We start from the raw sequence: 24,660 nt of genomic DNA on the forward strand, positions 1-24,660 counted from the left end.
AAATAGAAATATCAGAGGTAATTAAAAGAGCTATTGAAATTTAAGAATTTTGCTGAAATACTATGACTCATGTGACTGGAGCTCAGTGTTAGAACACTTGCCTCGTATGTGGGTTTTTTTGGGGGGGAAAGGGAGGGTGCCACTTCCGGCTGCGCTCAGGGCTCATTCCTGGCACGCTTGGAAGACCATGGGATGCAGAATATGGTACCCAGGTCAGTGCATACACGGCAAGCACCCTACCTGCTGTACTAATGCTCTGGTGCTGTCTATAGGTTTAATATCTGGTACCACCAAAGAAATATGTGTATATCTTTAATAATGATTTTTGGAAACATCACATTATGTGAAGAGATGTCCATTTGGGGTAGCAGCTCTGAGGTCTGCTCTACATGGAGCTCTTTGCCAACAGGGGCCCCAGGACTCTGGGGCAGAGAGTCTGTATGCTATGAGTGTGAGTTCTGAGAAAAAAAAAAAAAACTTAAAAAAAAAAAAGACTGAATGTTTACCAAAAAGTCAAGACATCCTTTTGAACAAGGGACATAAACTTAAAGCACCAGATTGTTTTCTAAATTTTATCTAAAAATATTTTTTTTGGTCGTTGGGCCATATCTGGTGCTCAGGGATCACTCCTGCCAGGGCTCAGGGGACCATATGCAGTACCACAAATTAAACCAGGATTAGCCATGTGCAAGGCATGCTCCTTAACCCCGTACTCTCTCCAGCCCTAGAATTTCCCCTAGACCTTTTTCATAGAAAACATATGGTTCTGTATACTAAGGTTTTCCAGCCATATTAAATGATATTTGGTGTCACTTCTTTATATCATTTTATGAAATATGAAACAGCATATCACTTCAGTGCTTAAAAACACTGAACACAGTCCAGCATTCTAATGGCAAGTGCAATAGCAAAATTGCATTTTGGAAAGGTATGTCACATTCTAAGAAAAACACTTTATTTATAGTGTAAAAAGGCTCGACGATGACAATGGTCCTGATGCCCCAACTTCCTGGCATTAAAGACTTAACTACCAAACTACCATTCATTAAAATGAGCGAATCATGGCTGCATTGGCCAAATTTCGTGCGAATGGGACTACTCTTCAGTACAGCTTGAGGATGTTGAGAAAAACAGGCCAGGCATTATCTGAAGTTTTCCTGCAGGAATGCCATGCTCAGTGCTTCTCTTTGGAGTTGTTTTGTGAGTGGATCATTCAAGTCTTCCTTGCCTGCAGGGTTCACAGGAGCTCCCGAGGTCACAGCTTTTTGTGTACTTTCTGGTGCTGGATGAGGTGCCCGTGCTGGTTGAAGGCACGCCCACACTCCCCGCACTCATAGGGCCTCTCGCCCGTGTGGATCCTCTGGTGCTGGATGAGCACCGAGTACTGGCTGAAGGCCTTCCCGCAGCGACTGCACTCATACGGCCTCTCGCCCGTGTGGGTCCTCAGGTGCACGATGAGCGTGGCTTTCAGGCTGAAGGCCTTGTTGCACTGCGAGCACTGGAAGGGCCTCTCCCCGGTGTGGATCCTCTCGTGCTGCACCAGGGACCTGCGGGCGCTGAAGGCGTGGCCGCACTCGTGGCACACGTAGGGTTTCTCGCCAGTGTGCACCCGCTGGTGCTGGATCAGGTGCGAGTGCTGCACGAAGGCCTTCCCGCAGGCGTAGCACCCGTATGGCTTTTCCTCGGTGTGGATCCGCTCGTGGTTCATCAAGGTAGAGCGGTGGCTGAAGGCCTTGCCGCACTCGCCGCACTCGTAGGGCTTCTCCCCGGTGTGCACATTGTGGTGCTGGATGAGCACTGAGCGGTCGCTGAAGGCCCGGCCACACTCGCTGCACGTGTAGGGTTTCTCCCCGGTGTGGACCCGCTGGTGCTGGAGCAGCGTCCTCTTGACGCTGAAGGCCCGGCCACACTCCCCACACTCATGAGGCTTCTCCCCGGTGTGCACGCGCTGGTGGCTCCGCAGCACCGTGCTGTGGTTGAAGGCCTTCCCACAGAGGGGGCACACGTAGGGCCGCTCTCCCGTGTGGATCCGCTGGTGCTGGATGAGGTGGGAGAGCTGGGTGAAGGCCTTGCGGCACTCGAGACACTCGTGGGGCTTCTCGCCTGTGTGGATCTTGTGATGCTGTGCAAGGTCTGAGCTCACTCGAAAGGCCTTTCCGCACTCATTGCACTCATAGGGCTTCTCGCCTGTGTGGATTCTCCGGTGCTTACTCAGCACCGAGCTCTGGCTGAAGGCCTTCCCACACACACTGCACACATAAGGCTTCTCCCCGGTATGGGTTCTCTGATGCTGCAGGAGGTGGGAACTTCGACCAAAGCACTTCCCACACTCCACACACTTGTAAGGCCTCTCCCCACCAGGAACAGGCACGCTCTGGCTTAAGCTCTGCCGTCTAGCAGGACCCAGAGGACTTGGACAGAAACTCTGGTCAGGTTCACCACCCTGGGTAGGTGTTTTCCCCAGAACGGTGGATGTCTTGTTGGAAACGACTGGCTCCAGATTCAAGTCTCCATTTTGTTTCTCTCTCTTTTCTGTTCCTGAATCAAATTCAAAACAAAAACATTAATCCCACTCAAAATGGCTGGAGTGCATACTTTGTGTGCTGATAACCCTGGAAGCCACCAGGAGCACACCCCCAAAATGGAGCTAGGAATAGCCCCTGAGCACTACTGGGTGTGGCCCCATGGGGGGGGGGCTTGCTAATGAGGGGTGTCCAGCCACTAGAAACGACACCAGGCTAACAGCGTGGTTTCAGAGAAGGCACAGATCCCAGCTTAAGAGATCCCACTGCCTCAAGCACACATGGCCCAAGGAAGGGGGATACAGCCTGTTGCCACCTGAGCCTCACGTGGCTGCTTCTAGAGGTCATGGGCAGAACAGACCAGATCTAGGACAAGACAGCTGACATGTACACAGTGAGTGGGGAAGAACTACTGTGGCGAACACGCTGGGAGTAAGATGAGAGAAAGGCCAAGGTCTGGCTTAGCAGAGGCCAGAGAGGTCTACGGGGCTGCAGTGAGTGGCAGAGAACATGTGACAGATGGTTTTGCACTGGAGTCAGGGGAATCTGTGGGTTGATTGTGCCAGGCTGCAAGTACGCACTGTGTGTGTGTGTGTGTGAGAGAGAGAGAGAGAGAGAGAGAGAGAGAGAGAGAGAGAGAGAGCACGCATGAAAAAGAACAATCAAATAAATCTTGGAGACTAAGCACTGCATATAACAGTAAGATACAACCCACAAATGATGCTCCACAAGGGAATAAGCATGATTGGGAAGGAGGCTCCACCGAGGGTACCAGGAGGTGCAGTGGCCCCACATCAAGCCCAGAGAAAGAAGCATGTCTGCAGGGTGTGTGGCGAAGCCCTGCAAGCTTCCCTCTTTAAGTACAGGTCAGCAACCAGGGCCCCGTGATCCTCTGTGTGCCCGAGCTAAGCCCCACAGCGTGGGAGATCAATCCCACGTGTGTCCTGAAGGCACGGGCCACATAAAGCGTTAGAAACCATTTACTTGATTATGTCCCAGAACAAAAAGTCCCAAGGGCAGCAGAGATACAAGACAGAATTCTGCTCTCAAACACGGGCACAATGGATCTGTGACAGATGCTAAGTGGCAAGTCCAGGGGAGCAGGTTTATGAATGCTAACCCAGAGGTGGCAGGAGGCTGTGTGCTGAGGCTCGCTCTTACCAAGAACAGGAAGTGGGGAGGCTGCTCCTTGACTTTCCCACATTCAGGGAGGGGAACCCCTACTTGATTCATTTGGGTAAGAACTGGGCAGTCTGGTCCAGAGAGGCAGTACAGTGGACGGTACATCCTTGCAAATGGCTCACCTAGATTCAATCCCCAGCACGCCACATGGTCCCCTAAGTACCATCAGGAGTGATCCCTAAGTGCAGTGCTGGGAGTAAGCCCTGGGGATATCTCTGTGTGTCCCCAAAACAAAACAAAAAAATTCTGGCTTGCTCTTCAAAACCTTTATGAACATGTATCTCGCAAGCTTGTCTCTTTTCTTTTTAAATTGTATCATTGTGAATTACAAAGTCACAAAGTTACTTATGCTTGAGTTTCAGTTCTCTTCAGCGCTTTCCTCATAATCTTTCTAAGCAAGTCTGGTTCAATAGAAACTACCTTGCTTTACTGAAAAGAATGGGGGGGAGGGGAGAGGGACACATGTGATTCCAAGGAGGAATTCCACCAAGTGAGATGACTCAAAGGTGGAAGCATTATACTTTGCACCCAGAAGCCCAGCTGCGGTCTCCAGGACCACTTGGGTCCTCACTCCCCAGAACTTCTGGATAATCTCCATTCTCCCCCTTCCAAACCTAGTCACAATATAACCAACCTACTAAGGAGCAAATATAAAGAGAAAATCTTAGCAGCAGCTAAAGGGGAAAGCAGTATACAAGAACAAGTGTGACCTCTCCCAGACTCGGCATTAGAGTCACTAGGCAAGAGTAAGATCCTTAAAGGACCGGAAGAACAGGAAAAAGACGTGTCAATTTACAAATCTATAGCCAGCAAATTCACTTGCCAATAACAGGTAAGTGTAAAAAAACAGACAAGATAATTCACAACTTGGGGCCAGAGAAATAGTACTGGGGTAAAGTACTTGCTGTGCACTCAGCTTACCAGGGTTTGATTCCTGGCACTGCACACATACAGGTAACGGTCCCCTGAGCAGTCCCAGTAGTGATCCCTGAGAGCAGAGTTAAGGAGTAGAGCTGAGCATAGTTGGTGTGTCCCCCAAACAAGACAATATGGTAAATTTTAGACCAGTCACTCAACATCCCCATTTTTCATTTCTTCCTTTTCCCATTTCTTTTAAAAATTTGGGGTCCTTGGATGATTACTCCATAACTTAAGAGGCCAGCCGGGTATCCTAGAGGAAAGGGCAGTTCAGATAGAGAAGGGAGCACCAAATAAAGGATGTTTGGAGGATCCTCCCAGGAGGGGAGATGCATGTCGAAAGTAGACTATGGACTGAACATGTTTGCCACTCAATGCCTCTTTTGCAGACCACAACACCCAAACGGAGAGAGAGAACACAGGGGATTGCCCTGCCACAGAGGCGGGGGGGATGGGGGGATGGGGGTGGGAGGGATATTATCCATGGTGGTGAAAAACGGGCACTGGTGGAGGGATGGGTATCTGATCATTGTATAATTGAAACCCAAGCACAAAAAATTGTAAATCTACAACTGTAAAAAAAAAAAAAAAAAAAAAAGCTAAAATTAAAAAAAAAAAATTTGGGGTCCTTGGGGACGGAACGATAGCACAGCAGGTAGGGCATTTGCCTTGCACACGGCTGACCCAGGTTCGATTCCCAGCATCCCATATGGTCCCCTGAGTACTGCTAGGAGTGGTTCCTGAGTGCAAAGCCAGGAGTAACCCCTGTGTACTGCCGGGTGTGACGCAAAAAGAAAAAAAAATTGGGGGTCCAACACAATGATGCTTTGTGTCTCAGGGGTTGCTCCTGGCAGTGCCTGGGGGAGAGCGATGATGCAGTACTAGGATTGACCTCCCTGCATGCAGAGCATCCTTCCTACACCATTGAGCTGTCTCCCCAGATGAACAATAGCTTTTCCTTTTTGTTTTTGGCTGCACAAGGGGATGACCAGAGCTTACTCCTGGCTCTGTGCTAAGGGGACCATATGTGGTATTAGGAATTGCACTGTGGTCATCAGGATGCCAGGCAGGTGCCTTATCTCCGTAGACCCAAGGATGAACTTTTTTCCCTTTTTTGTTTTTGTTACACTAGGCAGTGCTCAGGAATCACTCCTGGAGGGCTTGGGGGACCATCTAGAGTGCTGGGGATACAACCCAGGCTGGCCATGTGCAAGGCAAGCACCCTACCCTTGTACTGTTTCTCTAGCCCTGAGACCCATTTCCTAGTTGAGTCGTTCGTTTATTATCTACTTCAGGGAACATTATGCTTCACTTATAGGACAGAGCTGGATACTTGGCAAACACTTCCCTCCCCACCAGCACTGCTGGCATACTCCTGAGGCCCACAAGCACTGCTGAGCAGCACCCTACTGCTGGTCCAAGCACTAAATTCTCAATCAAGTGCCACTGGGAGTGACACCTGTGGCCGAGGCACTGCTTGAGAAGTCTCCAAAAAATGAGTTAAAAAAAAACAAACCCTGAAGTAAAAAAAAGATAGGCAGTAAGAAAAATGTTAAATGTGAAACCTAAAGCAAAGAACTCAAATTTATATCCCCACTCACAATAATCTAAATGGTAACAGTAGTCCTTGATTACTGTGAAAATAAAAATTAAATGAGACTGTTAAAAGAAAGATATAGCAAATAGGTTAATAAATGGATGCTACTGTCATTGTAAGGTGAGGATATGAATCTTCCCTGGCTCATTCAAGTAGTATTATTTACACTAGTTTCCAATATGGAATAGTGGAAGATTGGGCTGTGAGCCAATCCAACATTTTAGGTGAATACTCAATGTTTCTAATATATCAAAGAACTAGTAATATTTGGCCTCAAAAATACATTATTTATGGGGCTGGAGCGATAGCACAGCGGGTAGGGCGTTTGCCTTGCACACAGCCAACCCGGATTCGATTCCCAGCATCCTCAAGCACTGCCAGGAGTAATTCCTGAGTGCAGAGCCAGAAGTAATCCCCATGCATCGCCGGGTGTGAACCAAAAAAAGTAAACAAAACAAAACAAAGATAGTACTTATAATCCAAAGAGAATAGAACTTACTAAGAATAACTTACTAAGAATAATGAAGAAAAAGAAAAACTAACTAGACCTGTTGTAATGAGCCTAAATCAGTAATCTAAAGCCTTATAACATAGAAAAGTCTTCAATGGTGAATTCTACTAAGCACTTCAAGAAAAATTATGTCAGGGAGTATTTTCAGCAGTAGAGCACAAGGATTCAAATCCTGGCACAGAAAAAAGAAAAAGTATCACTTAAATTACTGCAAAATCCTTAACAAAATTATTGATTTAAATTAATAAGCATTAATTTTTAATTTAGGTGCTCATAATGACCAAGTGATAGTTTAATTCATGGAAAACAAGGATAATTCAACATAAAACTAGTCAATGTGATACACCACATTAAAAAAAATGAAAGAGAAAAACATATAATCTCATTGATGCAGAAAAAGGAATGTGGTACAATTCTTAATGTTTCAAGTAATTTTTTTTTTTTTGCTTTTTGGGTCACACCCAGCGATGCACAGGGGTTACTCCTGGTTCATGCACTCAGGAATTACTCCTGGTGGTGCTCGGAGGACCATATGGGATGCTGGGAATCGAACCTGGGTCGGCCACGTGCAAGGCAAATGCCCTACCTGCTGTGCTACTGCTCCAGCCCCAAGTAGAGTAATATTTTGCCTCAAAAATATGTATTTATGGGGGTGGAGTGATAGCACAGCAGTAGGGCACTTACCTTCCACGCAGCCAGCCTGGCTGAGCCGGGTTCAATTCTTCCACCCCTCTCGGAGAGCCCGGCAAGCTACCGAGAGTATCTCGCCCGCAGGGCAAAGCCTGGCAAACTCCCCATGACGTATTCAATATGCCAAACACAGTAACAACAAGTCTCACAATGGAGATGTTACTGGGCCCGCTCGAGCAAATCGATGAACAACAGGAGGACAGTGCTACAGCGCTATAGGACAGAGCATACCACATTTATTTGTTTTTCTGGCTCATTTACTTCTGTAAATTTATAAACCTTAGTTTTTGTTTGGGAGAAGGGGGCTTGGAGAGGGAGGTGTGTAGTCCACACCCAGCTGTTTTCAGGGCTTACCCCTGGTGATGTTTGGGAAATTATATGGGGTATAATGAAATAAACAGAATAAACACCTTAACCCCTGTATTATCCCTTGGCCCCTGATTTAATAATCTGGTCTTAAAATGCCATTATCTGGGTCATGTTTGGTCAATTTCACTTAGCTGGAGTTTTTTAATTATGATTTTTGTGCTTCTATATCATCTGTTTTGCAGGGATAGGGTGGTAGTGGTGGGTCACAGCTGATGTTGCTCAGGGCTTACTCCTGGCTCTATGCTCAGGGGAGTGTATGCAGTGGTGGGGAGAACCAGGGTTGGCTTCATGCAAGGCCAGCAAATTACCTCCTGTACTATCTCTGGCCCCAATAGTTAAAGTTTTTAAAGTTATTTTTAAGTTTAAAGTTACTTTTTATTTGACTTTAACCATGTCTGTGCTGAGTATTTTCCTATTTTTATAAATCCTCTTGAACTCTTCTACAATAAAATGTGGTTAAGCAAGTTAACAATATTATGGTCTTGGCCTTTCAACTTTGTCAGGCCAGATCAGAGCAGGATTAAAGGCTATTTTCCTACTACTGAGGCAGGATTCTTTTCAGTATTCCCAGCCAAGCATGAGCACCAATATTCTAGTCACAAATCATCACCAATGTAGCAGGTTAAAATAATCTTTCACTTATTAGTTTATTGTTCTGTGAGTCAGAATTCTATGACATGTTGGGTTCTCTGCTCAGGGTATCACAAGGCTGAAATAAAGCATCAGTTAGTAGTAATTCTTGTGTGAGGGCTTGGATAAAATCCACTTTTATGCTAGTTATTACAAACTTAACCTCCTCATAGCTGCAGAAGCAAATAAATGTCTAACTGTGGAATATTGGCAAAAGCCACTCTCACCTTCTTTATATTCAATTAGATGTGCACTGCGTTTTAGGGCTTCAACATAAGCCCAGATGGTAGGGGCAGGGATGGAGGGGCACAAATTCAGTCAGTAAGAACCACTGACTTTGTTGTTTTGTGGGCCACGTGGCTATGCTCAGGGAATCCTGTGGGACAGAGGTTTAAGCCTGGGCCTCCTGGCCTATGTGCTCCAGCCCAGTAAGTGGTCTCTCCAGTCCACGAGGGTCACCTAAAATTCTGGCATTTCAGGGACTGTTCCCTGTAACTTCCTTTAGGCAACTCTTTATTGGCCTTAGACTATTTCAGTGCATGCTATTTAGAAAAACAGAATTGCTGGGATTCTGCAGATCTCCAGAATTCTTCGTCAAACAGAATTCTACTGGTTCCTCTGATAAGGGTCTTCCAACTGCCTTGGTCTCCCTGGACTCCCAATTCATCCCCTCAAGAGAGACCAGGTGTCTGTCAGGGGTGGCACCCTCCTGGCACATGACCTGTCCATGCCACGAGTCGAGGCTGCTGGAGGCCTTGGCTTATGCTTTCTCTCTTGGGTCACTTTCTGGTCACTCAGCACTCACTGCTGAGTCCCGCTGAGACGGAGGCCCTGCCCCAGAGAGCTGGGATTGGATCTATCTTTCCAAGTTCTCAGGTGTTCCAAGTGGGAGGGCAACTCAGGTCCCTGCTCCACTCCATCTTGATGGGAACTTAACACTCCTGACCCTCCCCCTTTTTTCCTTAGAAGTTTGCCTAGCTAGAGACTGAAGTGATCATACAGCAGGTAAGGCACTTGCCTCGCCTGGGTTCAAAGTCCAGCATCTCATTTAGTTCCCTGAGACCACCAGGAATGATCCCCAAGTGCAGAGCCAGGAGTAAGTTCTGAGCACCGCCAGGTGTGGCCCAAAAATAAAAATAAAAAAGCTCATATATTGGGGCTGGAGCAATAGCACAGCGGGTAGGGTGTCTGCCTTGCACGCGGCCCACCCGGGTTAAATTCCCAGCATCCCATATGGTCCCTTGAGCACCGCCAGGGGTGATTCCTGAGTGCAGAGCCAGGAGTAACCCCTGCGCATTGCCAGATGTGACCCAAAAAGCAAAAAAAAGAGCTCATATATCTAAAGAATAATTGGGCATGCTTCTGACATTTCTATTATGGATTTGAGAATTTTATAACTTTGAAACAATTTCCCAATTATTTTCATTGTAACATACTGCAATAATGCTAAAATATTAAATATAAAACAGCTTAGGCCAGAGTGGTAGTACACAGGGTGATCCAGGTTTGATCCCTGGCATCCCAAGCACCTCCAGGAGTAATTTCTGAGCACAGAGTCAGGAGTAATCCCTGAACATCGCTGGGTGTGACCCCAAAAAGCAAAAATAAATAAATAAAACAAAATAGCTTATTTCATATCTCTTCTGATGGGTTTCTGAATTGCAATATTTTTCTATCATGAAACATACTCCTGTGCAGATGACTGTATAGTTTACGTGGCCCACTCACAAATACCCTGACCTTTTACACACAAGACTGGGAATGATGAGCACAGTTCTAAATTCTTTTTTTTTTTTTTTTGCCACCTCCAGCTGCTTAGGGCTTATTCTTGGCAGGCTCAGAGAACCATACGGGGTGCTGGAAATTGAGTCCTACTCTGTACACTGTCACTCTAGCCTCACAGAGTTTTAAATCTCAGTTACAGTGAAAAATGTCAAGCATTTCTAAACAACCACACATTTACACCTCCATAACTTGTTTATCTTTGCCCAGATTTCAGCATCAGGCCTTCTCACTGCTGCACATGTAATATGTGCAACATATATAATATGTTGTAATTTATATCTCACACGTAATATGGTGCCTCCAGCGTTTTCAGGCTCCTTATTTACCAGAGACTGATGAAGCAGAGAATGCTTTCATGCTCGTGAGTTTAGGTTTTCCTCTTCTATCGGTAACTTGTTCAAGTTTTGTGACCACTTTTCTACATCTCTTTTTATGTTTTTCATATCTATTTACTATATGGAACATATTGATAAACAGAAATTGTATACAATAGGTTCTTCACTAAAAAATCTCATTTCAGGGGCCAGAGCGATAGCACAGTAAGGCACCTGCCAATGCATGCAGCCGACCCCAGTTCAATGCCCGGTACCCCACAGGGTTCCCTGAGCACCACTAGAAGTGATTCCTGCATGCAGAATCAGGAGCAAGCCCTGAGTACTGCTGAGTGTGGGGTGGAATCTGATTTCACTGTCAGGGATTGAATATGAATTGTGTACATATCATTTTGGAAGTTTTACTATGGGTCAGGAGATGCATTCCACAGTAGTACCTACCTTGAATGTGAAGAGCCCTAGGTTCAATACCCAGCACCATACACATAAATACACATACACTGCTACATATTATTAAAATAGTGAACAAGTCTTAGCTCCTTTTATTAAAGGTCCCATAATCATAAAAGAAAGTCAGCCAAATAACTTACTCATTTGCACTGGAAGGTGTCATTTCCATTTGAAGTTTCTTGAATAGAAACTTCTGGCCTTAAGCCAAATGAACACGATAACCATATATATATATTTTATATACGTATTTTTTGGAGGGGCAGGAGATTCTCCTAAGCAGTACTCAGGAAACCCAGGGCCCTTCCCAGGGCCCTTCCCAGTGTTTCCTCACAGTAGTTCACTGTGAGACTCACAGATGAGGTGACAGGATGACAACTTGATGACCTATGATCTAAAAGCAATACACGATCATCATACAGACAAGATGCTGTGGTCCACTGCAGTGGAGGGGCCTGGGGGGACTGCCCTGGATTCAAAAGATCCATGAGTCAGGGATGTGGCTCAGCACCAGAGACTCTGCCTGAATGTGTGAGGCCTTGAGTTCGATTCCTAGCACTGCTCCCCATTGGCAAGTGTGAGCACCTCAAGTGTATGCGACCCAGAAACCACAAACAAGCCTGTGCGACTCTCAGCACTGAAGCAGCAACAACACACACAAGCAAACTTACTCCATGGATGGGATGGACTGTCCTGCTGCACAGAAGCTGTCAAGTGGTCATTTTTGAAATCATCTGCAAGAGGAACAGAGGATTGAGGTGACAACAAAACACGGAATAGGGCTGGAGAGAGCTCAAGCAGAGCATATGCTTTGCATGCAGGGGGCCCAGCTTTGACCCCTGGTACTGCATGGTCCCCTGACCACCAGCACAGAGTTAGAAAAAGCCCCATAGCACCAGCAGGTATATTACTCCCTACCCACCCTTCCCACCTAAAATAAAAAAAAAAAATACAGCAGAGCAGGGACTGGGGAGAGACTTCAAGACTGGTATACATGCTTTGCATGAAAGCCTCAGGTTGGATCGCCAATACCACATGGTCCCCCTAAGCACTGCTGGTGTAGCCACAAAACAGAGACAGGAGGAGGGCAGAGCTGGGCAGACACATACATAAATCAGTTGTGAGGAGTTGTGGGGATAAGGCCAGACTGCACAGCCCTTTGCTTATCCTATGATGCCCTCTGTACTGTCCAGACTGGCAGGCAGTTCCTGCTCTGACTGTTATGCAAGGGGGAAAAGTGACCAGAGACTTTTGTATAAAAACTTGTCATCTCTTGTCATCTCCAACCTAAAATCTTTGAGAATCCCACAACTACTTTGACAAACTCATCTCTCACAGGCGAGAGCACAATTCCAGGTCTGGTGTGGAGCTGCAGCTGCACGTTCGCTAGTCTTCTGCAGCTGTAATCAGTAAGAATTTAAAGTTCCAGGCAGGATTTCTACAGCATGATGCTGTCTTTTTCCATAATCACTAGAAAACTGAGTTCCTGATACTAATGTTCTTCTGATCATGCAGGCCAGGTAGGGAGAGACAGTTTTCAACACCTCTGCCTATCTACAAAGGCCCTAGAAACCAGGTGGCCAGTGCTACATCTGGACTGAAGGTAGTTCCTGCCTCCATCCTCCTCCTCACACATTCTGAGGGGGTCTTGTCCTGCTATCCTGTGGGGTGGGCTGAGATTCTCCCAAAATGCAAATGTCAACTTGCTGCATCAGGATTCTGAACACTGCCTTAGGGTTGGATATGCCTGTTGTCCCTGGCTAAAAAATGTTTGCTTTTGCTTTTAGTCTATGGGGTGCTCTGTGCTTGAAGGTCATTCCCAGCAGTACCCAGGGGACATATGGTTCCAGGGATCGGATCTGTGGCTCCTGCATGCAAAGCTTGTACTCCAGCTAATTGGGCTAGCTTTGCTGGGCCACCTTTTTTCCCTCTTTTTGGTTTTTGGGCCACACCTGGCAATGTTCAGAGGTTGCTCGTGGCTTTGCACTCAGGGAGTACTCCTGGCAATGTTCGGGGGACCATATGGGATGCCGGGGATGGAATCTGGACTGGTCACATGCAAGGCAATCATCCTACAGCTGTATCATGTATGGCTCCTGCCCCTCTTTTTTCGTTTCTTTTTTGGTAATACTCCCACTAGGCTTAGGGCTAACTCATTTCTGTATGTAAGGATCACTCCTCAAAGGCCTTTGGAGGACCAGAGCAGTTCTGGGAATCAAATCCATGTCAGCTGCCTGTCAGCAAGTGATATACATTCTCCACTCCCCTGCCCACTTTTCCCTTTTTCTTTAAATAATTTTTTGCTTGCGAGTCACTCCTGGCAGTATTCAGAGGGCAGTGCAGAGCCAGAGATCAAACATGGAGGTTCCTGTGCAGAGTATGTACCCCAGACGACTGAGACTTATCTATATTTTTGCTTTGTTTCATTTCTTTGTTTTGTTTCAGTTTTTGGTCAACACCCTGTGGTGCTCAAGGGCTATCCTGGTTGTGCTCTGAGGATCATATGCAGTACAGGGACTCAAACTAGGAGAGCCACATTGCAAGCTAAGTGCCTTATCTGCCTCCTATACAATCCCTCTGTGTTGGATATTAACTCCAAGTGTTTTAAGCTTCCCCAGTGAACTGCCCCTTTCCCACATCTCAGAAACTCATCATGTTCTTGCTAGCATCCCTAATTTAGTTAATCTCTGACCTTTCCTTTGTGCTTTACCTCTCATTGTCACAGTTCCCCAACTCAGTCTTGATTACTTATTTGAAGTACTGTGTATTTGTACCTGCTTTTCTCGTTTCCCTATAATCTTTTTATATTTTATTATAGAACAGTATTCTTTGGTTAAACACAGAAAGACCATTAATGCTGTGCTCCTAATATTTGGGAGTCGACTGACTCTGAAATATATCTCTTCCTGGGCATAATTACTTGGTCATACTTACTGACTCAGACTTCAGTTGCCATAGTTCCTAACACCCCAAAATGGAGGTCCTGCCGTGAGACTGGGATGGACCTGGGGCGAGTGCCAAAGCTACCCTGGCATTGAAATGGGAAGCAAAAATGTATGGTCTTCATGCAAGCTGTTATGATTTAAGAGACAGGACTCTCATGGGGAAGGAAAAGCGGAACTGGCCTCAGGACTTAGTCTGGGATTTATGGTAAAAGCCTTGCTTGCTCTCTGAGCCCAGAGAACTTAGTGTTGGGATCTTTGTCTCTTACTATGTTTATCCAAACAACTGCAAGTATTGCAACTTATACAACTAAGGGGAAAGATAAAGGCAATACAGATGTCCCTGGGAGACAGAATGTTTCCTTGCTTTAATCTCCCCAAAAGGGAATTTCCTACATTTTATCTATGTAAAATCTATGTACATTTCCAAATGTCTTACCTATGTAAATGATCAATCACACCTATGTCCTTACCTCAACCCCCCTTTAGATGTTCTATAAGTATGCTAGCAGCTCTGCATTAAATGGGCCATTTTCACCACCTGGCTGCAGTCCCCCGTCTCTCTGTCTCTCCGCCTCTCTGCTGAGCAGGTCAGGCCGTGGTGGGGAAGCGGCTCTGGGCCACCAAACACACTCGCATCGCAGCAGCCCCTCATCTTATCTTGTGAACTCAGACCTCTGGCCCATGACTTTCTTTTTTATAATTTTCTCCATGATGATCTTATAAAACTTTGTTAATTACCAAATACTTTACATCTCTGATGCTATTGTAAATGTTCTTTTTAAAAACTGCACATTTGGGGCCGGAGTGATAGTATAGCAGGCAGGGCATTTGTCCTGCATGCAGCTGACCTGGGTTTGATCCCCCGCATCCCAAGCTCTGCCAGGAGTAACCTCTGAGCACTGCCAGGTGTGGTTCCAAAATAAAAAATCTTAAAAATAAGTAAAATAGGGGCTGGAGCAATAGCCCAGCGGGTAGGGCGTTTGCCTTGCACGCGGCCGACCTGGGTTCAATTCCCAGCATCCCATATGGTCCCCTGAGCACCGCCAGGGGTAGTTCCTGAGCACAGAGCCAGGAGTAACCCCTGTGCATCGCCGGGTGTGACTCAAAAAAGCAAAAAAAAATAAAAAGGTAAAATAAATAAAAATCACATTTAAGAGGTGGGTGGGAAAGAGGAAAAATAAAAAGCACACATTTAAAAACACATTCCTCCTGGGGGCCAAAGTGATAGTATAGCAGGTAGGGCATTTGTCTTGGATACAGTTGACCCAGGTTCAATCCCTGGCATCCTATATGGTCCCCCAAGCACTGCCAGGAGTGATTTTTGAGCATAGAGCCAGGAATAACTTCTGAACATTGCTGGGTATGGCTCAAAAATCCCCAAAACAAAACAAAACAAAAAAATAACCAGCCCCTTCCACCCCACGTCTCCTTTAAAAAATCTTTCTAAGACGATAGGTGTTTGGGGCCAGAGTGCTAGCACAGCAGGTAAGAGGATCTTGTCTTCCATGCAGCTGACCTGAGTTCAATCCCTGGCATCCCATATGGTCCCCTGAGCCTGCCAGAAGTAATTCCTGAGTGCAGAGCCAGGAGAAAGTCCTGAGCACCTCTGGGTATGACCCAAAAAAGTAAAACATAATCTTTCTGTTTTATACACCTGAAAAATGATATGCTCTAGCTGGGTGATCTGACCCCAATTCTGTCCCTAATCCCAGGCCCCTCCCCCCACTCCCCTCTGCATACCGCCTTTCTATTCCTGCCCGGTTACTCTTCACCCATTAGAGCCTGTCCAACCTGAGGGTTCCTTGACAGGAGGGCCGTGGTGAACCCTCTTCTGTGCCCACCAGTTCCCATGCATCTGGACCACTGTGCCCTCAGAAGAACTGCTTCCTCTCACTCACCTGACTGGCCGCTGCCTGGGTCCCAGCTGTCCTCAGTTCCTGGGCCATCCCGAACCCATGGCTCTTCCCCTCGTTCCAGCTGGGAGATGACATTGGGCTTGGACCCCGGAAGACCTGCTCGGGGGTAGGAAAGCCCTTCAGTTGACACACACCTGCCAGCACTCCCACCCTAGCCTCTGGGATGTGCCCAATGCTTGGCCAAGGGTCCTACCCAGTGACACCACGTTGCCGTAGGTCTCCATCATCACGTGTCGGTAGAGGCCTCGCTGTGCGGGGCCCAGGCGGTCCCACTCCTCCTGGGTGAGGAGCACAGCCACATCATCAAAGGTCACCTTGGCCTGCAAGGACACGGGCTGCAGATGGGACATGGTGTCCACAGTGAGGAGTAGGTACAGGGATGCTCTGGGAGCAGGACGGGGCGCCAGTCCAGGGGCGGGAGGGACATTCAGGTTACACCTGGAAGCCCAGTACAGAGGACTGAATAGGTTTCAGGGGCAGCTCACCTGGGGCCCCGCTGAGAGAGGCAGGAGTCTGACCGCTGCCATGGCTGAGTTGCTGAGGGAATCGGAGGAACCTGTGGGCCAAGAGAATGAGGAGATGATGAGGGGACTGACCTTTCCCTTCAGGTTTTGGGGGTGTCTCTGAGCCCCATCGGCTTGATGCTGCAGTTCAGGGGTCATACCAAGTGCTCTCATTCTCTGGGCGCACTCTGGAGCAGCTGGTCTGGTCCTCAGGGACACTTGGCCAGACCCCTGCCTGCGTAATCAGTGAGGTAAGGATCCTGCACCCGGCCCAGGAGACTGAGCACTCATGGGAGCCACACCATCACCTCGCAGGAGGAGGCTGTCCACCTGCTTGCAGAACCCTGCTGCCCAGAACCAGTACCAGAATCCTGGCTTGGACACACCAAGATACAACCGGGGGTTGTGGGGCTGTGTCCAGACCCACCCACCAACTGGGGTTGAGCAGCTGCCATAGAGACTTGGAGAGAGGGTCAATGGCACACATCAGGACCAGTTAAGATGCCTGTCACCTTCAAATTTCTGGAAATAAAAGGTGGAGCCCTGACTCCTGAGATGCTTGGTCCTACAGTGAACAGCACTGGACTGGGGCGCACAGCCAGCAGGCAGGGAACACCTATAGTCCGTTTTCTTTATGAAAGAAGATGTGTTTGTGTGTCTGCCCTGCTACTGTGGAACTCCCAGCCTGCACTGCCCCTCCACCTCCACCACACAAGGCCTGCTTCCCTCCAGATTTGTGTCTGTTTCTTTGTACGTACAAGGAAACTAATTAGAAAAGCAACACAAGGGGCTGGAGTGATAGCACAGCGGGTAGGGGGTTTGCCTTCCACCCGGCCAACTCAGGTTCGATTCCCAGCATCCTATATGGTCCCCCGAGCACCGCCAGGAGTAATTCCTGAGTGCAGTGCTGGGTATGACCCAAAAAGCAACACAAGTATTTTAAAGGAGGGAGGAGGGAATAAGCTACCACCAAGTTAAGATGACTAATATAAACTAATATAAACTTTATTTGTATTAGACAAGAAAGGAATCCTAACAATAGCAAAAAATCTGGAGAACAGACAAGAAAAAAACCGGAAGAATAGTCTTCTATGGCAGACCTTGCAGTCAGTGGGAGGATCAGTAGCTACCATGTTGTCTGCTCAGGCCTCCTTGGGAGATGTAGGCCCAAGGACAGTGCCACAGCCAATCCCAGCACACACAGGTCACGCACCCACAAGATCAGACTTAGGTTGTGTTGGTGGCAGCAGCAGCCTGAGCTACAGAGCACATCACAGCACTCTGACTCTGTAAAGAATGACCCAGGCCACCAAGAGTGTGTGTATACTTTGGCTCCACCTTTAAGACAAGGTCTTCTGAGGTATCAGGGCAATGGCCAGAATAGTGAAGACAGCACTAGGAGTTGCCTGGCACAGAACCAGATGCTGTATACTGTGCTCTACTTCAGTCATGGTAAGCCAAATGCCAGGCTATCCACACCACACAAGCCTAAATAAAGCACACAGGGTGTGGAGTGGGGGAAGAGGAAAAGATTTCCACCTGGGATATCTAGGAAGGCATATAAAAGCAAAATATTAGAAGCCAGAGAGATAGTACAGTAGGCAGGGTGCTTGCGTTGCATGCGATCGACCTGGGTTCAATCCCCAGCACCCCGGATAGTCCCTGAGCATCACCAGCAGGAAGCCCTCAACATAGCTGGGTATCCCCCAGCTCCCCAAAAATGTGGGATTATCGAAGATATTCTTTTCTTATTGCCCGTGAAAAGGCCTGTCACAGGGCAGAGAGGACTCAAGGACTAGTGTATATGTCACTGGAGGCCCAGGGTTCCATGCCTCCAGCAACGGCGCCAATACTGGGGACAGCCCCTGAGGACTGCTGGTGTGTCCCTAAAATAAAAGAAAAAATAAAGTCCATCAGAGAGTGTATCTGTTGCTATGGTTTTAATGTTTGTATGTCTTCAAATACTATGCGGAAATCCTAACACCTGATGTGATAGTCTTGGAAGGTATTCAGGTCAAAAGGGGATTTCTGGGATCTCAGTCACCAGGTGACTCACAGTAGAAGTCCCCGACCCAGAGAAAGGAACCGGGACTGTGTGATACCGTGGTCTCAAACAGGCAGGCTTCACAGCTATGAGAAATAAATTCCTATTGTTTATAGCTACCCAGCCTGTGGTGGGTGGTACTGTATATACAGACTAAGACTATTCTGATAAAACTGGACCAAGTGACATTGGCTTTCTATTTTTCTCTACTTGGCTTTGTAAGTAGTATATGGATCCTCTGGAACACAATTTTTATGACCAGCTGCAAAGATATGCTAAACACCTAAGCCTCCTGGGGAAATCACTGAATGGGTGTGTGTGTGGGGGGGGGGGATCTGAGGAGCTTCCTGGGGTGCTTTGCTGTCCTCCACAACAGAGAACCAGGTACCAATGACACCCTCTCTTGAGGGTCCCACAAAGACCCACCCACCAACTGGTCACATCATTCTTCAGACTCAGGAAGTTTGTTTCTAGGAAATACTCAAAGCCCCAGAGGTCGATGTTCTCAGAAGCAGTGGTCACTGAAAGAAAACAGGAAGAAAGCCACACGGCAGTAACCATACCAACTGAGGTCTGGTTCATAATCACAGCCCCAAGACAAGAACTGAGAAAGGGAGTACAGAGTCACAAGGAACTTAGAATTTAAGTAATTACTGTTTCATGAGCTGAGATGTTTTTTTTCCCTTTGAGGGGGGTGGTATGGGTCATTTCTGACAGTGTTCAGGGGGCTCTGTGCTTAGAGGAGTGACCGTTGGAAGTGCTTAAGGGACCATATGAGGTACACAGAATGGATGTGGGGTTGCCGTATCATAATAAGAGAAAGAGTACTGCTCTCCTCTCCCTCCTTTCTTGAGCTTAGCTTAAGGAAAGCATCACTCTGGGAACTCCTGATGATCTCTGATGGCCTAACCTAGGTGACAGGCACACTGACAGGTCTGGGGTATGACAAGCTATCAAGACTCCCTTTTTCTCCAAGTTTTCCAGTTGAAATGCCCTGCCCCTTCTTTAGGATACAAATATCTTCAAAAGCAGCAGTTCTCTTTTGAGGCAGATCTTTAGGTGTATGATCAGTTAATCTCCGATAAAGTAACAAAAATTACAAAATGGAGCAAGGAAAGCCTCTTTTACAAGTGGTGTTGGTAAAACTGACCACCTATTAGGAAAAAAAAAAAATGAACTCAGACCTCTTTCTAGTACCACGCACAAAAGTCAAATCAAAATGAATTAAAGACCTTGCTATGAGACCTGAATCCATAAACTACAAGGAAAATGTAGGCAGAACTCTCCATGACATTGAAACTGAAGGCATCTTCAAGGATGAAACACCACTGACCAAGTAAGTGGAAGCAACAATAAACAAATGGGACTACTAAACTCCGAAGCTTCTGCACCTCAAAGGAAATGATGACCAGAATACAAAAACAGCTCACGGAATGGGAAAAATTATTTACCCAACACTCACATGACGAAGTAGTAATATCCAAGATGTATAAGGCACTGGTAGAACGTTACAAGAAAAAAAATATACAACCCCATCAAAATATGGGGAGATGAACAGAAATCTTCTCAAAGAAGAAATAGAAATAGCCAAAAGGCACATTAAAAAATGCTCTAAATCACTAGTCATCAGGGAGATGCAAACCAAAACAACAATAAGATATATTATCTCATGCTACAGAAACTGGCACACGTCCAAAAGAACAAAAACATGGGTTGCAGCAATAGAACAGTGTGTAGGTGCTTGCCTACACATAGACGACCCGGTTTTGATCACCAACATTTATTATGGTCCCCCCAGCAATGCCAGGAGTGATCCCTGAGTGCAGAGCCAGGAGTAAACTGTGAGCTCTACTGGGTGTGGCCCCAAAACCAAAACAAAACAAGAACATCCAGTGCTGGCACAGATGCAGGGAGAAAGGGACTCTCATTCACTGCTAATGGGAATGCCAACTGATCCAGCCTTTTTGGAAAAACAATATGGGTATTTCTTAAAACACAAGAAACTGAGCTTCCATATAACCCATATACTGTTCTGGGAATATGCCCCAGGGGCCTAGAAACACAGTACAGAAAAGCCATCTGCACCCCTACTTTACTGCAGCACTATTCACAATGGCCAGAATCTGGAAACAAGTGCTGGAGAACCGATGAGTGGAGGAAGAAACTATGGTGCAGCTACACAATGGTACTAGGCTGTGGTTAGGAAAAACACAATCATGATCATCCGGTTGTTCCTCGATTGCCTCGAGCAGGCACCAGTAACATCTCCTTCTTCCAAGTCCTGAGATTTTAAAAGAGCCATATTCAATGCTCTTTCAGGGTTAGGAGAATGAGACCCATAGGAAAAACAAAGTCATGAAATTTGCTCATACCCTCGATGGACATGGAGAGTATCGTAAGTGAAAAGAGCCAGAGCAAGAGGAACATAGAATGATCCATATTCATTTGCAGGATATAAAAAACATAGTATGAGAATAATACCCAAAGAGAAGAAACGAGAGCCAGGAAGTATGGTCCAAGGTAGGAAACTTGCCAGAAAGGGGAGTTGGGAGGGAGTGCAGTTAGGACCACTACGACAATGGTAGCTGGAAATGATCAATGGACAAAACTGGGTGCTGAGAAGAGATAATGGGATATGTATGACACACTTTTAGTAATAGTATTGCAAACCACAGCATCTAAAAGAAAAAATAAAGAGAAGAAAAAAACTGCATAGAGAGAAGAAGGCTGGGGTGGGGTCAGGAAGGAAACTGGGGACACTTGAGGATGGGAAATGCACATGGTAAAGAGATGGGTGCTGAAAAATTATATGGCTGAAATTCAACTATGAACAACTTTGTAGCTGTGTAACTCACAGTTTTTTAAATTATTTATTTATTTATTTTTAAAGTCAGCTTGATGTGAGATTTTATTTATTTATTGCTTTTTGGGTCACACCTGGCGATGCACAGGGGTTACTCCTGGCTCTGCACTCAGGAATCACTCCTAGTGGTGCTGGGGGACCATATGGGATGCTGGGAATCGAACCTGGATGGGCCGCGTGCAAGGCAAATGCCCTACCCGCTGTGATATCACTCCGGCCCCCACTCACAGTATTTTTAAAAAGCAGTTCTCAGGGCCAGAGAGAAAGTACAGTGGGTAAGAAGCTTGCAACACCCAGGTTTCATACCCATCAGCCTGTATGTCCTCAGTGAAGAGACAGGCTGTCTCCACTAACCCCCCCAAAACAGATAAAGACAAGAGTGAAAATAAAACTAGACCTAATACTAGACCTAATAACAACCCCCCTCCCCCAATAGAGCAAAGGCAGAGATAAAAATAGTACCGGAAAACATTAGGTCATCTTATATACCTAGGCCAGTCAATAGGTAATGAGACTTAAAGAGTTAAAATTTTGGCTTTTTCCACTTTGGACACGCCTTCTCTCCCCTTCCCCCCCTCCCATATTTACAAGTAAATTTCTTTAAATAAATTACCTAAAACGTTAACATTTTAAGTTGTAGTTTTACAAAAATGAATAAAAAAACAGGTAAATTTTGTTACTTTAGATGAGATGGGCCGTTTTATCCAAAATTCCAAAGGCACAAAGATCTGCTTTGTGTAAATCAAAACCTTATGCACATCAAAGCAACCACAAATTCCAGAAACAGGCCCCAAAGAATTTAATACATGACAAGGGTGGTTTTTCAAATCAATGAAGTGATGAATTATTCAATAGGAAGCGTTAGAAACAGCCTTATGGGGGGGGGAGGGAGAAAGGGAGCCGCAACAAAAACTCGATTCCCAATTCACCCCACATCAAAATAAATTCCAGATGGACCTAACATTTTACAAGAACCAAAGGTTTTTTGTATTTCTTTTTTAACTTAAAAGACCGTTTATTAAAAAAAAAAAAATCTCGAGGAGGGAAAACCTCCTCGATACTGCGCAAAGCCTAAAAGCGTTCAGGAGAATATTTGACCATCAAAACTCGAAATTTTCGATCTCAGCACAAGCCAAGTTACAGATCAACCCACTCCAAATAGGGCAAAACACCGTCACCCGAGTCTAGCGACCATCTGGGGAGACCATTTCCTTCTCGGTGGAAAAGAATAGGCGCTGAGAGAACACAAAGGACACACAAAGGCTCTAACGCAGTTAGAATTCCAGTCTCAGGATAGCGGGGCGCAAGCTCGGCGCGGAGTCGGAGCGCCCCCACCCCGGCCCCGCGCCCCCCCGAGGCCCCGCGCCCCGAGAGCAGAGGCACGAAGAGGCCGACGCGGGACCCCCGCTCCCGTGCACAGGCGAGTTTCACTTGGCCCGCAAGGAGACAATCACCGCGGCGGCGGCCGAGGACCGAGCAGCAGCCAGGGCGGGCAGGAAAGTGCGAGCCCGGTGTGGGGTCTCATTCATTCGCCAAGGGCCGCGCAGGGACACTCACCGCCTTGGGGCTGCCGGCAGCCCGGGGAGACCCGGCGCGAGGCTGGAGCCGGGAGCTGTACCCCGCCTCCCACGGGCAGTTCCTGGGACACCCCGCTCCGCCGCCGCGGGGAAGGGCCCCGGCGCGCCGGGGGACGGGGTGTGGCCACGCAGCAGCGGGAGGCTCACGCAGGGATCAGGCTGCGCAAGGCCCCACCAGGTCCGAGTCGTCGGCTGGAGCCGAGGGGCGCGTACGGCATCACGCACCGGAGGAGGCGGCCCCGCCCGCACTCACCATCCGCGCCGCAGTCTCACGCGTGAAGGGGCGGAGGCACGCAGCGCACTCAGACAAAGGGTCGCCCCGCCCCTCCCGCTCTTCCGCCAATCACCGGCGGCCAGGCCTCCCCCTAGCCCCGCCCCCACGGCGTGGCGCACCAATCCAGTAGCACAACCCCCGCAGTCGGCTCGTCGGCCCCGCCCCTCCCGCCTTGCGCTTTTCTCTTGAGTGACGGCCCAGACGCCGGCGCTAGGGCTACCGAGAACCGGGGAGGCGGCCTCTGCGGCGCCTAGAGAGTCCACGTCCCGCCCCGGCCGCGCACAGGCCTCCAGAGCCCGTGGACTCATCCGATGCGGGCCCTGAACCGGCCCCGTCACGCCGCAGCTCCCAGCGCGACAGTGGCGGCGCCTCGCCGTCCAGGCGTGCGTGGTCGTTGTCCTTCAGAGCCCAAAGCGGTGGCCGCCCTCTCGTCTTCCTTACGGGCGTTTCCGGCTGGGGTGGCGCCGTCGGTGGAGCAGCTCAGGCCTGGGAGGGTCCGGTGGGAAGCAGGCGGCCCTGGAAGTCGGGCCTCGGGGGCAGCAGAGAGGCCGGCCGGCTCGCCCTTGGCCTGCGCTGCACAGCTGCGGGGCCGTGGGGCTGAGGTTAGCAGGGAACGTTCTCGTAACGTACAGCCACAGGTGCTGCACTGGGCGCGGAGCCCTCTGGGGTGCGTGTGGGGCGAGCTCCCTGCTTCCAAGCCATGAGGCTACCTCTTTTTCCTAGCTGGGGGTCACTCCCTTTTTGTGGTGCTTATTCATTACTTGGTTGTGGCGGGGCAGGAGACTGCTTACGGCCGAAAGTACAACAGCGAGAATCGTTATAAGCAGAGGCGTTTGAACTTGTGACCGAGTGCTTTCAAGGACAAGAAGACATTGTGAGCCTCCGTGCAATTGCTGGGCCCCAGAGATTCCCCTCTTAGTAGTTTTCAGGCATATCCCATATTCCTGCATTGCTTCTGCTGTAGGCGGGAAGACTGGGGGGCCCTGGTAATGTACCAGGGAAGGGGCAACAAGTCTCTGAAACTTGAACCAGCCTGAAGGCACAAGCCTTGACATAAAAGACCTATCTCAGGATCCCAGAAAACGATTGAAATGCCGAATTCCAGGTCAAGTGCTAGGAAGTTGGCTGACCTCTGAGGGAGGAGAGGCTCTGGAAAGTCTATTAAAAGATCACCAAGTGCTCCCAGTTCTCCCCCTTGGCAACCACCCTAACAACAGACTAGGTAGGGGGTAGTTTGGGCAAATTGTGTATAAACTAACTTGACTGAGGGGTTTGTGTGTGTTGCAGCCTGTGATGCCTGAGCTTATGCCGCCCCTCTCCCATCTTCCCTCTTGAGACGTGGACTTTCAATGGGCATCCGTGCTTTCATGTTGGTCTGTGTGTGTGTATGCTGGCTCTCTGCTCTGGAGAAGCTGGTGTTCTCTCTTAAGCACATAACTTACCTCTCCTGTTCTATTTCCAATAAACTTGTTGTATATTGTTTGTCTCCTGAAAGTCTTTTCTGTAAGGGAAAGGTGATGAACTTTCAAAAAAAAAAAAAGAAAAACGTGGATAA

At 47.8% G+C, this 24,660-nt stretch overlaps 1 protein-coding gene across 2 annotated transcripts; it reads right to left on the bottom strand.

Moving 5' to 3' along the window:
- Positions 1–612: 612 nt before the first annotated feature.
- Positions 613–23,103, bottom strand: ZNF250 (zinc finger protein 250). 2 transcript variants are annotated; one of them, XM_056125117.1, is made up of 6 exons: positions 23,085–23,103; positions 16,330–16,400; positions 16,038–16,164; positions 15,827–15,940; positions 11,655–11,717; positions 613–2,538 (listed from the first exon to the last, which is right to left on the bottom strand). In XM_056125117.1, exons 2-6 carry the CDS (start codon positions 16,369–16,371, stop codon positions 1,256–1,258), a joined length of 1,629 nt encoding a protein of 542 aa, XP_055981092.1. In that variant the 5' UTR covers positions 16,372–16,400; positions 23,085–23,103; the 3' UTR covers positions 613–1,255. The 2 variants fall into 2 exon arrangements, with proteins under 2 accessions (XP_055981092.1, XP_055981091.1); XM_056125116.1 differs by lacking the exon at positions 23,085–23,103 and adding an exon at positions 22,408–22,565.
- Between the last annotated feature and the right edge of the window lie 1,557 nt (positions 23,104–24,660).

The sequence above is a fragment of the Sorex fumeus genome, unplaced genomic scaffold (genome assembly GCF_029834395.1).
Source record: "Sorex fumeus unplaced genomic scaffold, SorFum_2.1 ptg000054l, whole genome shotgun sequence".
NCBI classification, from domain to species: Eukaryota; Metazoa; Chordata; class Mammalia; order Eulipotyphla; family Soricidae; genus Sorex; species Sorex fumeus.

Coding starts and splice junctions, on each gene's coding strand:
- ZNF250 (XM_056125117.1), bottom strand. CDS start 16,371: ATGGCAGCGGTCAGACTCCTGCCTCTCTCAGCGGGGCCCCAG. Junction 15,941..16,037: donor CGGCAACGTGGTGTCACTGG/GTAGGACCCTTG, acceptor ACCCCCGAGCAG/GTCTTCCGGGGTCCAAGCCC. Junction 11,718..15,826: donor CCCAGGCAGCGGCCAGTCAG/GTGAGTGAGAGG, acceptor TTCCTCTTGCAG/ATGATTTCAAAAATGACCAC.